The sequence below is a fragment of the Leptonychotes weddellii genome, chromosome X (assembly GCF_054177405.1).
Source record: "Leptonychotes weddellii isolate Sample4059 chromosome X, ASM5417740v2, whole genome shotgun sequence".
Taxonomy (NCBI): Eukaryota; Metazoa; Chordata; class Mammalia; order Carnivora; family Phocidae; genus Leptonychotes; species Leptonychotes weddellii.
This window is the reverse complement of record NC_138385.1, coordinates 33,174,708-33,192,984: the sequence shown is the minus strand read 5'-3', so window position 1 is coordinate 33,192,984 and position 18,277 is coordinate 33,174,708. Positions and strand designations below refer to the sequence as shown.

Here is an 18,277-nt window from a genome sequence, read left to right as displayed (position 1 = left end):
CCACCAGGAACAAACCTGTGGTTGAACAAATTGGGTTTAAGACTCATGGCAACAAGGGAGAATTCATACCACGGGGAACCATGGGTGTCTCAATAAGTGGTGTTAGAAAGCATTTATTAATGGATTAGAGCTTCTCTTAGGTGATTTGGGGGAGAGGCCAAGGAAGTGATCATTTGCTCTGGATTGGATGCTATTAGGAGGGGAGGCTAATTCCATGACTGGGTATCTTATCAACTCTTATCTAGAATGAAGGAAGACTAAAGCTATAAGGAGGGAGAGAAGTAGCAGTTAGCTGGGAAAGGAGAATGTTTGGTATTTGTGAGTTTCACAATGACCTTGTTTTTGTCTGTACTTAGATAACGTTACACAGTGGTCTTGTTTTGTCTCACTTCGTCATGATCATAGAGACACGTCTTGTCATTAAACTAATCCAATGTTGGTGTTCTGTGAGATGGATTACGTGCAACACGAGAATAACGTGACCAACCTGTGAACACCAGGCCAGCTTCTAACCGACAATAATGCCTAGATGTAATTGTCAGACTGGTTCCCCGATGGCAAGGGCTGCTTTTTCTTTCTCAAGTAGAAGAGCAGATTTAGGGGGAAAAGACTCAAAAGTTCTGTTTTGGACATGTTAACTTTCAGACAGGTTTCGATACCCAAGTAGAGATGTTAAGTAGGCAGTCAGATATGCAGGAGGCAGGTCTGGAGCTCAGAGTAGGGGTTTTGGGGATTTATAAAATATAAATTTGGGGATCACTGTTAAGATGGTATTTATGTATAGAGAAGATATTTTGCATGTTGGGACTAGTCAACATCACAAAGGGAGAGAGAATAGATGGAGGAGAGAAGATGTGCCACGATGGAGCCCCGGGCAATTCAACGGCAGGAGGAACCAGCAAAGGAGACTAAGAAGAGAAAGGACTGGCAAAGGAGACAAAACCAGGAGATTGAGGCGTTGTGGAAGTCAAAAGAAAGTTTCAAGAAAGGAGCGTTAAATGTGGCTGAGCAGTCATAGAGATGAGGACTGAGAATTGAGCATTAGATCGGCAACACGCAGGTCATTTGTGACCATGACAAAGCTGTCCCATTGCTGCGGTGTAGGTGACAACCCGGCTGCAGTGGATTGGGGAAAGATTGGAAACGACCATTACTGAACCTTGACCATGAGCCAGGCACTATGCTAAGTTGCTCAGTCTTCACCACAACGCTGGGAGGTAGGTGCAATTTCTTACATCCATTTTACAGATAGGGAAAGGGGGCTTGGAGAAGGTTAAGCAACGGTCCTCGAATTACCCAGCCAGTCTGGCTTTAAAGCTCATGCCACATGCACTACGTTGTTCTGCTTTAGCTGATGATGGAGACCATGAAGAGGTGGGGCTCTTGAACTGACCTGTCCTTGGACTTGCTAGAGGGAAAGCCCGAACCTCTGAGGGATGGTGCCAGTTACTCGGGACATGATAGAAATTCCATCCTTCCAGGTCCTCGTGGACTCCGTCCTAGTATTTCTTCCCTCACTCACCTCAACCATTCCTCTCCGGCGTCCTGTTTGCTAAGTTAACCTTCCAGCAGACAGAGTCCTTGGCTTCTCTCCCCTTATGCTTGTCCCAGTTACTCCCATCCCCACCCCCATTCCACCCTCCACCCAGGAGACTCACATGGAAATGCAGGTGCCCTCCTAGATGGCTGAGGGTTGGATCTTCTGAACACCCCTAGAAGTAGTGGGGACAAATAAGAAAAAGCCGAAGTGCTGTTCTTGAGCTTACCACAATGGTCGGTACCACCAGAGCAGCTTTACCCATCTCAGGTTTGGGAGTCTAGGGCAAGCCCCCCTTCACACCTCCCACCCTCACAGGTGTCTGAAAGCCACCATTAAAGATGCATTGCTCTCTTTTGTTGTGGCAACTCGGAGGCGGTCGGCTGTCTCAAGATGAAACTGAACATCCCTCTCCTAGCCACCGGCTGCCGAAAACTCATTCAGCGGATGAAGAACGCACACTTCCTAACTTTGATGAGAAGCGCATGGCCGCAGAAGTTGCTGCTGACGCTCTAGGTGGAGAATGGGAGGGTTATAGGGTCCTAATCAGCAGTGGCAATGACAAACAAGGCTTCCCCATGAAGCAGGAGGTCTTAACCCCTGGCCGTGTCCACCTGCTCCTGGGCAAGGGGCATTCCCGTTACAAACCAAGGAGGACTGGAGGAAGAAGGCACAAATCCGTGTGGGGTTGCATTGTGGGTGCCAATCTCAGTGCTCTCAACTTGGTTATTATAAAAATAAAAGGAGGAGGAGAAGGATATTCCTGGACTCACTGGTACTACTGTGCCTCGTTGCCAGGGGCCCCCAAAATCTCGCAGAATCCACAAACTCTTCAATATAAAGAAGATGATGTCCACCAGTATGTTGTGAGAAAGTGCCTGAACGAAGAAGGGAAGCAACCTGGGACCAAAGTGCCCAAGACTCAGCACTTTGGTCTTCCACATGTCCTATAACACAAACGTCAGTTTACTCGGAAGAAACAGCATGCCAAGCAAAATAAGGAAGAGGCCACAGACTATACTAAGCTTTTGGCCAAGAGAATGAAAGAAGCCAAAGAAAAACACCAGGAACAGATTGCCAAGAGATGGAGGCTGTCCTCTCTGAGAGCTTCTCCCTCGGCGCCTGAGTCCAGTCAAAATGGAGAGTTTTCCAAGAGTAACAACTCAATAAGATCAGACATCAAAAAAGATGATTCCTTGGGTCATCACGGGGATGAACAGCAGATGAGACATAAATGAGTAAGACTATTAGCCCCTGGCAGCAGGGAAGGAATCGTTCTGGAAGACTGGGACTGGGAGTGATGGTGAAGCTTAGAACAGAAAGAGAACACATGAGATCAATACCAATCCCATAGTTCCGCCAAGGGCTGGTCCTGACCACCGTGCCCCCAGAGGAGTGGTCCCGTGAGAAGAGGAATAAAATTAACGTGCCCCCTTGTCTCCACTCTCTCTCTTCCAGGCCTGCTGGAGATGCAACCCCTGCTAGGTCATCCTGAGATCCTCAAAGAGCCAAGGGGAGGCCCCCTGTTTCTTCAGGGACCTGACGCGTTTTCAGGACTGGACATCTTGTGGGTCAGGTATGTGAGAATTCAGTGAATTCATACTGGAAGCCAGTCATTCGCGACCACCCGAGTCCGCCGCAGGGCTCGGAGGACAAAACTTTCGAGATATCACTCTTTCCAGATTTCACCGAAATCCACAAGTAGAGATTCTGTCCTTGGGTTTCACCTCTACATTGTCCTGAGTGAGCTATTATAAACCGTGAACACCCCCACAGGGCATGTCACAGGAAACAAGGAGTACGCGCCCTACCCCTTCTATGTAAAGTCATTTAGGTGCTTGCCTTTTTCTCTGACTTAAAAAAGCACCATTGCCCAAGCACACAAATATACTTAATGCCACTGAACTGTACGCTTTGGGAAATGGCTGAGGGAAATTTTACCTTCTGTATGTTTTACCACAATTAAAAAAAAAAAAAAATGTATCTGAGGTATCCCCCTGTTTGCGCTGAGTGCATTCTCTTCAGAGGAAGAGGCCCAGGCCGCAGCTTTTCCCAAGACCCTGCCCTCCCTCAGAACACAGCTGATGAGGGACCGGTGGGGTCGCGTAGGACCAAAGTGTGCAAAATTCAGTGTCTTGGTACCCCCGTGTGTCCTGCAACACAAACATGGGCGTATTACTGTGAAGAAACAGTGTACTAAGACAAATAAGGAAGAGGCTGCAGAATATGCTGAGCTTCTGGCCAAGAGAAAGGGGCCAGAGACGAAGGCCTGGGACAGATTGCCAAAAGACAGAGGCTGTCCTCTCTGAGAGCTCAGTACTCCACATGTCCTATGCTCTGAGATCCAGCACAGAACGAAGAGTTGCTTTAATCACATCATTGGTCTTCCTGGACCAACTGTAGGTTGTGTTAAGTGAAAAAAAGGGACTTCTCATCCGGCTTCTCCTCCCGGAAGCCTCTTTTTTTTTTTAAGATTTTTTTTTATTTATTTGCTAGAGGGAGAGAGAGAGAGAGTGAGAGTACAAGCAGCGGGAGTGGCAGGCAGAGGGAGAAGCAGGCTCCCCGCCAAGCAAGGAGCCCGATGTGGGTGGGACTCGATCCCAGGACCCTGGGATCATGACCTGAACCGAAGGCAGACGTTTAACCGACTGAGCCACCCAGGCGTCCCTCCCGGAAGCCATTTTGATAGGTGATTCAAATTCACCTGGGGTTGGCCATTGACCCACGTGATCCATTCACCCTCGGTGGTCCTCAGTCACGCTCCCTTACCTTCACAGAACATTCTAGATTGCTCTTCCTCCTACCTCCCTCATGAAGCCTGTGATTCCTCCCCTTCATTCTCTTCTCTTCTGCACCCCCTCAATCCCTGACCTATGTCTTCAAAGTCTAGACTCCAGTCCTGGTGGAACCCTGAAAATACGGTATTATTGTCGTATTTTTTTAAACAGGTTACTGTGGGGCTATGGGTAGAGGGGATGAGTAGGATGGTGAGACAGTTACGCACAGACTCCTAGTCATCCAAGATTCTGAGAATGGGGGAGATGGGCTCAGAAATCTGGGAGCTAGTGGCCAAGTCCCTACAATCCTCTTCTCTGAGCAGTAAGAGCAGACTTTACTGCGTGGAGAATTTTCTCTCCCCCCGCCCGCCTTCCACCACACAACAGTCCAAAGGCACTCCCCCAAGAAGGGAAAAAGGGAAATATAAACTTAACACCTTATGCTTCTTATAGCTGCTGTACTTCGAGCTTTTTCCCATGCATTATCTTACTTGATCCTCAAATCCCCACAGCGGTGGAGACAGGCCCCGGGGAGGTGAGACAGCTCGTTCTGAGAAACAAAGCTGGCTAATTGGCAAAGCCAGGGCTGGACCCCAGCTCTCCGGATTCTGGTCCTGTGCTCTCCATCGCGTTTGCTTTAGCCGTCGGGCAAGATCCTTTGGAAAGCAGCCCAGTCCCTTTTCTCTTTGTTGATACAAATCATGTGCAGATCTTTGGTTTCTAAAAGAGATGGCAAATTGAAAAGGAGAAGGTGGTAACTATAAACAAATGAAAGACCCCATTTATAGCCCTCTAGAAAAGTGAATCGACAACACAGAATTATGTCTGTAATGGAAGAAAAGTTTCCATTTATTTTTGCGCTGTCGATGAGCGCTTCCAGACATTGGAGCTCCAAATATCTCCTAGTTGCGCTCTGTTGAAAGCCTCGAGTTACAATTGAGGAAGCATGGGTCTCTTTCTTCATTATTATTATTATTATGGAGCAAAGATCTGACCTGACCTAAAACAGGATCTGCTTACACAGAAGGGAGAAATAGACTGCCGGATCGGTTGGGAAAAAAAAAAAAAAAAAAATCATTCCAATTTATTAGAATCACGTTCAGGAGAAGGCTAACGGTTCCCCAATTTGGACAGTCAGCCCGTGCTATTCAGGAATACATTATCAAAACTGCCAAGCCCCCGGTTTTCCTTTCTTCTGTCTTTTGCTGATCACAATATGACCACTTCAATGGTGTTGACACCCCCACTGGCTGGGAAAGATTCGAGTGTCCCGGCTTCTGGGAAACTTCATTATCTGGGACACAGTTGCAACCTGAATGTATTTGGGAAAAGCGACTGGATAGTAAAGCAAATCGCTCTCCCCCGGCCAGGTCACTTTTCTCACTGGTAGAGTTCTGTGGCCCCTCTTGCTACATGTTCTTCATAGGTACCCTAATCATCATTAAAAAGTTAAAATGTTTTTGAAAGCAGAAGTAGTTTTGTGGTGGGATTGGTTTTCCCTCAGCTGGCACATTAATGTTAATTAGGGGCATTGACTGGGAGCAGCTATATATCTGTATCTATCTATCTATCTATCTATCTATCTATCTATCTATCTATATTTTGGCAGTATGCTCTTTTAAAGTCTATGAAAAAATGGTACCAATTTGTCAACACCTAACCAGTGATTATGTTCATTATCAGAACAACGTTGTGTTCCCATTCATGCCAGATAAATGGGGGACATTGTTGTACTTGACATACAGGGCTGGGGACTGTTCCCGCCCACATGCCCCTGGCATGGCTGGGTATCTGTGCCCTCGCCCCACATCCCATTCAGGCCTCCCCACCTGGCCCTGAGGCACCCCCTCTCTTCCTGTCATTGTCTTGGACTGCTGCCCAATCCCTGACCCCCACCTGCACGGCCTTAAGGCTGAAACTAAGACTGGAGATCAGCCAATGGGGCAAGGCCAGTTGAACTTCAAGGAGTGGATCCTGGGAATGAAAGTAAGTTCATTTAACTTATTAACAGCTCCAGTAAAATAACAGATGGGCTACAAGGTCAAAACGAACACCTTGAATGAGGTTTACGTGTTATCAGCTCATGGAAGTGCCCCATAATGTTTGCCTTGCTGTCACAGAAGTCAGCTGTATTTAAGCAAGTTGGCTTAATGCTAAGAGGTGATTTTTCTGTGTGTTTGATGAAACCCAAACAGCCCCCATCAGATGTAAGCTTTTAAGCCCGAAGCAAGCAAGTTCTGATGACCTTCTTGAGACAAGGGAGAATAAATGAAAACCATGCACCTGTAGCTTTACCCATCACTGGTTAAGATTGCTCAGTTGAAGCATCGTCCCTCCAACTTGTGATTTTACGCTATTTGATGGCTTTTCTCTTTTAGTAAGCCACACGTTTGAGACTTACAAAGATGGCTTCTAAAAATTAACTTTGATAATAGCTGACAGTGATGGGTATGAGAGGTTTTTGTTTTGTTTTGGTTTGGTTTTTTACTATATAAATGCTGGCTGGCATTTATTCTTTTTTTATTATTATTATGTTATGTTAATCACCATACATCACATCATTAGTTTTTGATGTAGTGTTCCATGATTCATTGTTTGCATATAACACCCAGTGCTCCATGCAGAACGTGCCCTCTTTAATACCCATCGCCAGGCTAACCCATCCTCCCACCCCCCTCCATGAGGTATGAGAGGTTTTTTTAAGGTGTATCCCGAAAAACTGCTTCAGTGGGAAATCCTCACTCAGCATCGTGATATTTCAAGGTGCTTCAGAATTAAAGGGGGAAAAAAAAGTAATAAAGTAGTTCCAACTTTCGAAACCCTTGGGAAAACGACCCGTTTAGCCATATCAACCTTTTCTTCCCCCACAATCACCTCTACTGTGTTGGAATTGAACATACCGATATAAATACCGCAACAACCCAACCCTCAAATCTAAACATCATTTCCCAGAGCAACAAGGGTTCCTTTTCTACATAGTACTGGGTCTCAAAGGCTGGCATCTCTGAGAGAAGAGTCTTAGGCTATTGCTTAAACAACCTTTATTACCTGCCTCTGACATTCCCCCAGGTTACAGAGGAGGGCAACATCTGAGCCTCGTGTTCCCTACACCTGACATGAAGCAGACAGCGCTGTAACAACTGAATCCACACGCAGGGAGGGGCGACATTTGGAGGTCCTGAGATTACACCCAGCAATGGTTACCCACACCAGAAGATGGCAAAGCTGCTAAAAATCGGGCAAGTTACCTTTGGGATGACAACTGGATGCAAGAAAGCCATACAGTTGGGGTCATGGGTCTTCCCCTGCCCTTGGAGCTTCCCTCCCCCTTCGGCCCCCGGTTCAGTCCGTTCTAGCCCACAGACGGGTCCTAGTGTCCTGCTAGCTCCTTGCTGCAAGAGGGAGGGAGGGAGGGGAAAGATGTCTGAGGTCTCTTGATTTTCTTTGTCTCGGCCCCTAAGGCAACAGGAAGCTGGAGCTGCTGCGGCCGCCTAGCAGTGACACCAAGCCCGCTGGCTCTGCAGAGCGAGCAGTCCCTGGCTGCCCTTGGAGCAGCTGCCCGTTAGACGGCCCAGAGTTCTGATAGACTTCGCTGCTTCACTTCAGTGCCAAGTGTTGGACGTGGTGGGTTCAGTTCCCAGGGGGCTGGAGGGTGGTGTCAGGGCTGTTTGAAGACAAGAGAGCAGAGGCAGTTTAGTGCCGTTGGGTGTGCGGGGTGGGGGATGGAGGCACGGGGTGGGGGTCGGGGGGAGTGGAGAGGAGTGGAGAGGAGGGAGAAGCCGGCCAGGGGTGGGTAGGGTGGTGCTTCCTCCAGGGCCTGCCAGACAAGGTCGGCGGGCCCCTCCTTGTCTGGGCCTCAGGTGAGGCGGCGCCTGGAAGGGAAGGAAAGGAGCAGGCGGGCGCCGCGCCCAGGGACGCGGGAGCTGTGGAGGGCGCGCGCGCGGGCGCGCGAGGGGGCCCGCGGGGCGGCGGTTCTAGACCCCCTCGGTGCCCTGGGCAGGGGCGGGCGGCGCCCCGGGGGCGAGCTGGCGGCGGCCGTGGGCCGGCGAGCCGGCGGCAGTCTCGGCGTCGGCGGCGGCCCACTCGTGCGCCGCGCAGGCCTGGGCCGGCTCGTCCTTGGCCTCGACGAGCTTGCGGGAGCGGGTGTAGGCCAGGATGAGGCCTCCGGCCAGGCAGGCGTAGAAGATCATGATGAGCAGGATGTAGAGATAGGCGTCGTCGCCCTTGGCGCTGGTCGCCTCGCGGCCCACGAACGGGTCGGGCACGGCCCCCATGCCCATGCTCGGGCCGGGGCCGGCGCCCAGGCCGCTGGCGTTGCCCCGGTGGTGCAGCTCGAGCAGCAGGCGGCTGAGGAGGGTGCGCAGCCGCTGGCTCTCGCTGCAGTTCATGGCTGTCGGGGAGTGGCACGGCGGCTCCAGGACGCTGCTGACCTTTCCCCCGGGGCGAGGGGAAGCGGGCGAGCGGCGGCGGCACCCGGCTCCCGGGGCGGGCAGTGGCTGGGGGCGCGGGCCGCGCGGGCCTCCTTATCCCCTCACCCCCGCCCTCCTCCCCTTCCCCACCACGCCCCCTCGGGCCCGAGGCCGCCTCTCGCCAGGCTCCGGCGGCTGTCTCGGCGCTCCGGGGAAAGGGGACAGCTGGTGGGGGGAGGAGAAGGGGACAAGGGAGGGGGGCGAGGCCCGCGGAGGGGCGGGGGCGCGGAATGCGCGAGGCCCCAGGCAGCGGAGGCTGGCAGGGCAGCTCGCTGGGGCCAGGCCTGGACCCTGGGCTGCGGAAGAGAATTCCTTCCAAGTTCTGGCCACCTGCCCTGCAGGCCCGGCTTTGGCCCAGACACAGCATCTGGGCCCCCAAGGCAAGCCCTGCCCCCCGGGATTCCGTCAGCGCTGCCTGGCCATAACGGGGGCAGCCGAGGCCGCTCGTCCACGTCCGATGGCAACTGCTCGCATAGCCAGGGACCCTGGCCTATCTTTGCGGCCCTTTTGCCTTCCCCCGCGCCGAGGAGGAGAGCATCGCGTTCAGGAGATGCTCAGGACAAATTGGGTGACTGAAGCAGAGTACGACTCCCTGGTCTCCCAGAAGGGTGGCTGACAATACCCGGGCCTCCTTGGAAGTACGCCTGCCCTGTCCTCCTATCCCATTTTTTAGAGAGGCCGACACATCTTAGCACGTGACTATACCTTCCACGATGTGACCCTGTTTCCCGCCGGCAAGCCATCTTCCCAGAAATGAAGCCAAGCTCTTCCATTAAAAGGAACACGGACATTTAAAAAGGCCCTTGCACGACAGTCTCTAGATGTCTCAGGATCTGAAAAGTGCGTCTTCTAGAGAATACGCGCACCTGCCACCTCCACATCCGGTTAGGCCGTCCGGCACAGAGCCCCGAGCCCCTCCAGGGCTTGGTAACAGGTCTAGGCCCTGCCGGCTTGTTGGGGGGCAGCCATTTTTTCCCCCAGAGGGTATCTTCTTTTAAGGGAAAACAAGGCACTGAGACAAAGATCAGACCACAGCATGTTAAACTACAAACAGCCTGGGCCTCACCAAGGAAACGCGCTCAAAGGATTGATTTGTAGACAGTGAGTAGAAAAAAAACAGGAGGTCGTGCTGATCAGGTGTGGTTGCCGAGTGAGAATAGAAGGAATGAAAAAAAGGCTATGCCTTTATGGCCGCCTTGAGAATCAAGCTGCCTGTTCGAGACCCTTTGGTCCAGAGGCCATTCAGGCTGCAGGTGCCATGGGTTAATAAAGGAGGGGGTTTGGGTGCCTCTGCCCCAGGCGCCCTTCAGGGAATGCAGCCTTCTGCGTGTTGGGGTGAGGTTGGCACCCCAGGGCTCTATATCCAGGGTCTCAAAGAGAGCCTTAACAGCTTCTACACAGATCTCAGAGGCATTCCACCTGGCCCTGACCACTGACTCCTCCCCAACCACCTTACCTCAACGTCCTCACCTCAGAGGGGCTCAGAAAGAACTGTTAAAGTGACTTGGCATGAATGCCAGGGGACACAGCTAGAAAATTCTCAAAACAGTATCAACCTAGGGACAGGACTGAAAGGCTAAAACACTTCTGTTATCTGTTACATCATGCCCAGAAATCTCTAGGGTTTGGGGGTGTGGGGGCGAGGAAGAAGCCCCTTCGCTGTCGCATAAAAGTCATCATTTAAACTTCTGTTGTGCTTTCGACAGCTTTATGAACTAAAAGGATTATTCCCATTTTCAGAAGAGGAAACAAGTTCAAGTAGTTAAGTAGCGGGACTAGAATGATAAAGTTTGAGCTTGTTCTTCTCAGTCCTAACACATTACTCTTGTCACATGGACGGTATCCACAAGCTGCCTCCATTTCTCCACCTCTCCCTTCCCTGGAACCTTCTAGAATCCAGCACATTTTGCCAAACTGCTCTCTTAAGTTCACCAGCGACCTCCCGACCAAATTCAAGGGTCTCTGCTCAGTTTGCATCTCCGACCTCGAGGATGAATTTGATACCATCAACCACCCACTCCTTCCTGTAACTGTCCTACCCTTGGCCCTCATGGCATTGCATTCTCAAGTTTCTCTTCTTATCTCTCTGACCCATCATCCTCTGTCTCCTTTGCTGGCTCCTCTTCTTTCCTCCTCCCGTTAACTGTTGGAATCCCTGAAGACTCAGTCCTCAGCTTTTCTCTCTTAACATCCATTTCCTTGGAAAGTGTCTCCTTACATGGTTTCATGGACCACCTGGTGTACATTTAGCCAAATTTGATTCTCTAGCTCTGCTTCTTTCTCAGATCCACCCGCTCCTTCCTTTCTGGTGTTGCTGCCACAAGCTTAATCCAAGCTCTCATTACCTCAGGTCAAATATGCAAACTGCAGAGTCTCCTGGCAGATCTCCCTGCCTATAACCCAATCCACCCTGCTCTGGCTAGAATACAGATCTTCCTTGACTTAACAATGGGGTTATGTCCCGATAAACCCATCGTAAGTTGAAAATATATTAAATCGAAAATGGACTTACTACACCTAACCTGCAACCCAGCTTAGCCTAGCCTATTTTGGACGTGCTCAAAACTCCTCCGTTAGCCTCCAGTTGGGCAGAATCATCTAAGACAAAGCCTATTTGATAATGAAGTGTCGAATGTCCCATGTAACTTATTGAATACTGTACTGAAAACCGAATGGCTGTGAGTGTACCAGTTATTTATGAGAGCAAATCAGAGCACATACAGCCAGCCCGGGAAAAGATCCAAATTCAAAACAATTTGAAGTACAGTTTCTAAGAATGTGCATCGCTTTTGCACTATCACCATGTCAAAGAATTGCTAGTCAAGCCACCCTAAGTCGGAGACCGTCTGTCACTCTCTTCCAACACCACTTCCGCCAATTCACCCCTATGTTCAGAAACCCAGAGTCACTGCCTGTTGCTTCTTTAATGAAGACCAGTTTTCTTGGGTGGACCCGAGGTCCTCACCATCAGTGGACACCATCTCCTCCCCTTGAATTTGAAAAACAGCTTTTTCCCGGAGTTCTTCTCCAATATACTGTGCCTTTCACCTTCCTCAAAATGCGCTGATTGGAGGAAGCCTTGCTTGATAGCCCTGTTTGTGCTCTCAGAGTCTTTACAATGCAACCCTCCTGGTGGTGCCTTACCTCTGACTCCAGCCTTCAATACAGAAAATTGGGGAAATGGGGAAATGCCAAGAAAAAACATTGCCAATAGCACGCACACCCGCTGCATGCAGGCGCACGTACTCACCCCCTCCCCCCACATCATTGTTTTGCAACCTATCTCTTCACTTGACATCTTGTGAATTTTTCCTATGTCAATTACATTTTAATAACATCATTTTATGGGGCGCCTGGGTGGCTCAGTGGGTTAAGCATCTGCCTTCGGCTCAGGTCATGATCCCAGGGTCTGAGATCGAGCCCCACGACGGGTCTTGGTCAAATAAATAAATAAAATCTTCAAAAAAAATTTAAAAATCATTTTATTGTCTGCACAGTATTTTAGACTATAGATCTACCATTATATATTTAAGTTAGCTCTTGTAAGATTTCTGGTTATTTGCAGGGTTTTGCTATTCAAAATAATATTTCAATGAATACATACAAAGCTAATTCTAATTCCATTAAATGAAATAATTGCCAGAGAGAGAGCACATCACTCCTTTACAGAAGACCGGCATGGGGGGTGGGAGATGTGGAGAAGGGGGTGGAATCAGGAATGGAGACTAGTCATAAAATTTAAAAAGGCCCAACCCTCAGCAAAAAACAACAGGTGTGTGTGGGGGGATTCTGGCTTTCTTTTCACTCAAGGGGCTGCTGGGCATCCCTTCAAATCCCAGTCCCAGGCCAGCCCTGAATGGCTGAGATGCCAACCCCGTTTCCCCACCACACTTAATGAAACTGCAAATCCATCAGACAAGGATCGGGTCTCATTCCTCCCCACCCTTCCACCACCCCTCCAAACCTGCCCCCATGCCTGCCAAATAATCATCTGTTTATCCATCGTCATCTAGAACTCACTTATTTCCCGGATGGTAATCAAGTGTGTCAACAAAGGGAAGTAATTTATAAGCATGTATTTGGACTTTCAAAAGGTCTTGGAAAAGGTTCTGTTCCATGCCAAGTTTGTTTTAAAAGTACAATTAAGGCGCCATGGGCTCTAGGAAATGGAAGTTGGTTGAATTGAACCGGAGTTGGTTTTGGCTCATGGCCAAAGGGCGGGCACAGATGGTAAGCACTGTTGGAGTCCAGAAGGCTGGCAGACCCACAATGGGCTCCGAGGAAGGGGAAGAAAGAAGGCTTCGTGAAGCACCAAGTACAGACTGAGAAAGAATCATTCATTCGTTCAGCCATTCGATAAATATTTATCGCATGTTCCGCTGGGCAGGGCGCTGTGCTAGGTCCTACAGACACGTGGGTGAACGAGTCACATTGGTGAACTGTCTGTGGCTTCATGACTCTCACAGCCACTTGGGGAGCTGCAAAAAAGCAGGGAGTGGAAGGATCTGGGGTGAAATGCATAGTGGGCGTGAAGTCTTGCCAGAGCTCTGTTTTGGAGAGACTGTGGACCCTGGACCCACGCTTTAAAGCACTAGAGTCCAAAGCCTTGTTTGAAGAAGGAAGATCGCCGGTGGTCTGAACTCACTCTTGTGGCAACCCGCCCTACCCCTACCTGCTCCCCCAGGGCAGGTCCATTCTCAAAAGGGGGAAGAGAACGGATGAGAAATTTCCTGGGTCCAACTGGGGCTTCTCAGTTGTTCCAGAGGAATATGTGTGGTCTTTGGTGGTGGTGGTGGGCGGGGGGTTGATAAAGGTCACAGTGTTTGTGGGTTGGAATGGGGCCTACTTTAGAGACTTTGGGGCATCTTGGTGGGCTTGTGCGGAGGTCACCCTCTATCCAAGCCCCGAACCGGAGCATCAGATGCGGTCCTCTGAGCCTCATGGATTGAATGCTTAACATGTGCTGGGCGGATTCCATACATTATATTCATTAACCTTACAGCAACCCTCTGAGGCCGGTAGGGGTGATGTCACAAATATTTAACAGCAATAGGGTTTGGACACTGACCCCTCAGAATAGACTACCAATCAGAACAGACCAGTTTAGCCTCACAGAGCCACAATCTCATGGAACAAAGAAGTAAGAGAAGGGCACAGACTAAGCAGCTTCCTCTTTCCCAGAAGATGGGAAGGAGGAGGATCTCATCGCCTCGCGCCCTGGGTCATTCTGCACCTCCCTCCTCCCCATGGGCGCTTCCATCTGTTCTCTCTGCTCATTACAGGTACATGAAAAGCTCCTTTGCCTGCCAACCCCTCTAAAGCAATGATATCTGTTGCAGCTGCCCCCTTTCTCCCAGCGATTTTCCAAGGATGTCACTCGTTGGCTTAAAATTCTTGAATGGGCCCCCATTGGATCGCCAAATTATCACCTTCAAGACTCTGCTCTGGTTTGAAAATGCCTTCCAATCATATTTGCAGCAGTAAGTACGCACATGTCTTCAATACCAGGCACTTTTCCTTTTGTAATTATTATTTTTTTATTGCCGCACAATTGACTTACAACATTATGTCAGCTTCAGGTATACAATGCGTGGGTTTGATACATTTATATGTAGCAATATGATTCCTGCTATAGCGTGAGCTGGCACCTCAACCACGTGACATACTTACCACTTCTTTCTTGTGGTGAGAACAATTAAGACATTTCCCCACCAGATGAAATTTCACTCTCCTTAGCATCCCCACAGGGTAGGATAACGGGGACATGTGGGCTTGTCAGATGGTCCCTGCAGTCCTTTTGAAGGCAGGCGCTACGTTCTTCCTCCTTGTATCCCTCGACTAGCGTGGCACAATGCCTGGCATATCGTACGTGCTCAGGAAATATTTACCTAGGTTTGAGGTCTGCCTTCCTCCAATGAAGCCTTTTTACGTTCGAAAAAAAAAAAGTCGGGTGCCTGGGTGGCTCAGTCGGTTAAGCGTCTGTCTTCGGCTCGGGTCATGATCCTGGGGTCCTGGGATCGAGCCCGGCATCGGGCTCCCGCTCAGCGGGGAGCCTGCTTCTCCCTCTCCCTCTGCCTGCCGCTTCCCCTGCTTGTGCTCTCTCATTCTCTCTCGGTCAGGTAAATAAATGTTCACTCCATGCAGGATGCCAAACTTGGTGGTTATGTTTTTGTCCACCAAGAAAAACTTCACCGTGCAAAATTTCAAACGCACAACAAAGCTGGAAGAATTTTACGGTGGGAACCTTGTCACTTCCTAGCTAGATTCCACCACTAATGTTTTCCCACATGAGCTTTATCCATCTGTCACCTAGCCAGCTCTCCTTCTGTCTGTTTAGCCATTGTCTTTTTTCTTTTCGAAGTTGCATTCATCAGCGCACTTCACTCCTAAGCCCTTTCCACATGCCTAGCCTTATCTTGGATTCAGTATTTGCTTATGACTGTTTTCTTTTTGAGGTAAAATATGCATAAGATGACCTGCACAAACATTAACTGGACATTTGCTGAGTTTTGACAAATGTAACCATGTAACTTAGCCACCCACTAAGATATAGAACCTTCTCACCACTCAAGAAAGCTTCCTCTTGTCCCTTCCCAGACGTTCCCTTCCCTTCACCCCCAGAGGCAGCCACTCTTCTGATTTTCCCCCCCATCATGGGTTAGTTTTGCCTGTTACAGAACTTCATATAAATGCAAACATATATATGAATTCTTTTGAATAAGACTTCTTCTACTCGGCCTGATGTTTTTGAGAATCATCCATGTCATTACATACATCGGTGGCTTGCTCCTTCTGATTGCTGAGGAGTACTCCATTGTATGTGATCATAGTGCAGTTTATCCATTCAGTCAGTAGAGCATGAGACTCTTGATCTTGGGGTTGTGAGTTCGAGCACCCATGCTGGGTGTGGAGATTGCTTAGGAATGAAATCTTAAAAAAAAAAAAATAAAAGGACAGCTGCTATGAATGTTTTCATACAAATCCTTTCGTGGACATATGTTTTCCTTTTTCTTGGGTGAATACCTAGGTAAATACTGCTGGGTCACAGGGAAGATCGTTTTAGAAGACACAGCCCAACTGTTTCCCAAAGTGGTTGTATCTTTTCATACTCCCACCAACCATGTATGAGGATTCCAACGGTTTGTGGTTACTTTTAGCCTTGCCTTGTACCCGTGAAATGCATTTACCCTTATACTTCTGAAAGGGTCTGGCCTATTTGTGGTTTATTACTTAAAGCCTTCCCACTGTTTTGCTGAGTACTAAATGTACAGCCAAGCTGTAGATAAAGTTGCTAAAATGTGAGACTCAGTTGTGCGTGAGGACAGCTTTCGCTGAAAGCTTATTGTGTACCAAGCACTGGGATAAGAACTTTACAGGCATTATCTCACTCAGTCCTTACAAGAACCCTGTGAGGTAGGTACAGTTCCATTCCCGTTCGACAGACGAGGAAACTGAGGCCCAGAGAGGTTACGTAACTTGCCCAAAGCCACATAGCATGCAGGTGGCCAGGCTGAAATTTGCACCCGGGTCGGTAATCTTCATTACGGTCATGCTCTAATGCGGCTCTATAACGTCCTTCGTACAGAGGCGAAGGGGAAAAACACCTTCTGTGTTGGAAGACTCATCCCACCCCCTTATTTTGCAGCGGAGGACACGGAGGTCCAGGCAGAGGGGACTTGCCTGAAGTCCCCCACCGGTTCATACAGAGCCATCGGAATCCAGCCCAGAGTCCTTTCCACTCCACTGCACAGCCCCCTTCAATGCTTTGCGCGAGTCAGATTTTATTTCTAGCTTTTTAATGGCGACAAGAGTCTGCAAACCACTTTGAGGTCTTTCAAAGCAGTGCATGAATCTAAAAGGGTGGCGGAAGAGCAACCCCCCTTTGGGGGCCAAAACACAAGGTCATAAAGTCAATTGTCAAATTTGTGTCAATACATGCCTCGACATTATCTCAAAAATGCTTCTCCCACCCACTCAGTTTTCTCTGGAAAGGGAAAGAAAACAACGTGGATACTTGGGGTATTCTGCGGGAAAGGAAGTCTCCCGGGGGGCACTTTTCTCTTGGACTCCCACAGCGCCATCTGGTGGAAGCCTGGGGTTTTCTTTGCGCTCGGTTTCAGAATGTTTTTCACCCAGAGCGTTTGATGCCGGTTTCTGGGCCTGGTGCTGCGTTAGGAGGTTAGGCGCGGGGGATCCAGAGGAGACCCTCCTTTTACACCAGAGCTCACTTTCCAGGGGTCAAGGGCTACCTAGACCATTGCAACGCGGTGTGGTAAAGACCTTATAGAAGGTAAAGAATAGAGTATGGTAGTCGAGAGCAGCCGCTCCAACCTCAGACAAATCTGCATTTTAATTCTGGCTTGGCCACCTACTGGCTGTGTTACCAGGAGCCATCACTCAACCTCTCTGTGCTCGTTCGTTGCCTCTGCTGTAAAATGGAAATACTAATAAAAGTGCCCCCGGCAAACGTCCCTGAGGATATGACACTTAGGATGTTTTGAGTAGGAAATAGCCACTCGGACCCTTTCTACGTGTGCAAAGCCATGCCCGCAACATACGGGTAAGCGAAGCAACAGGGTTCACCTCCCCTCGCCCCTGCATCATGAGGGATGGCAGAACAGCCTTTGCTTCGGGGCTGGAGGCGGGGGTGGGGGGGGCGGGTGGTGTGTGCCAGGGATTTCAGGGAGGGCCTCGGAGCTGGAAGATGATCTGGGAACATTTAGTTTAGGAATCACTGGACTCGAGACCCAGACCAAATGAGAAATTGGTTCCCACAGTGAGTAGGCATAGCTTGACATAAAATTAGATGCTAATAGAAAAATCAAGACCAGTTGTGTCAACTACCATGTGTTTGTTTTAATTTTTGGCTTTGTTTTGGGGCCATAATGCTCCAGTGGCTCTTTATTCATCCAGCATTATGCTGAATAGCCGTGATGGGCTTGCTAACTTCCCACTGCCTCCTAACACCAACAGTCGCGACCCCTCAGCTGATTTTTCCAAATTGTGCCTGGCACACACCATGACCGTATATGACTCTATTTGCGTTATTCTTCCCTGCAAACTTTTAACCCTTCCGTGTTATCCAAATGTTACTCATCCTCCAAGGTCTAGACTCTCTCGTTCATTTATCTATTCATGAAATCTTTTTTTTTAATTGAGACATAATTGACATATTAGTTTCAGGTATACAATGTAATGATTCAGTATTTGTATATATTGTGAAATGATCACACTAGGTCTAGTGAACACACATCACCATACGCAGTTACAGATTTTTTTTTTCCTTGGGACGAGAACTTTTGAGATCTACACCCTTAGCAACTTTCGATTATGCATTGCAGTACTATTAACTATAGCCACCACGCTGGACGTGACATCCCCATGACTTATTTAGTTTATAGCTGGAAGTTTGTATGCTTCGACCGCCTTTACCCATTTCAGCCACCACCCAGCCCTCTCCAGCAACCGCCAATCTGTTCTTTGAATCTATGAGC

General features: G+C 49.2%; 1 protein-coding gene and 1 pseudogene across 1 annotated transcript; one reads left to right on the top strand and one right to left on the bottom strand.

The window, feature by feature from the left end:
* The first annotated feature begins 1,930 nt into the window (after positions 1-1,930).
* On the top strand, positions 1,931-2,775 carry LOC102738693 (small ribosomal subunit protein eS6 pseudogene; annotated as a pseudogene).
* Positions 2,776-8,262: 5,487 nt separating this feature from the next.
* On the bottom strand, positions 8,263-8,793 carry KCNE5 (potassium voltage-gated channel subfamily E regulatory subunit 5). The gene has a single exon (XM_006737175.2). It carries the CDS (start codon positions 8,700-8,702, stop codon positions 8,289-8,291), a length of 414 nt encoding a protein of 137 aa, XP_006737238.2. The 5' UTR covers positions 8,703-8,793; the 3' UTR covers positions 8,263-8,288.
* Positions 8,794-18,277: the final 9,484 nt, after the last annotated feature.

Coding starts and splice junctions, on each gene's coding strand:
- KCNE5 (XM_006737175.2), bottom strand. CDS start 8,702: ATGAACTGCAGCGAGAGCCAGCGGCTGCGCACCCTCCTCAGCCGCCTG.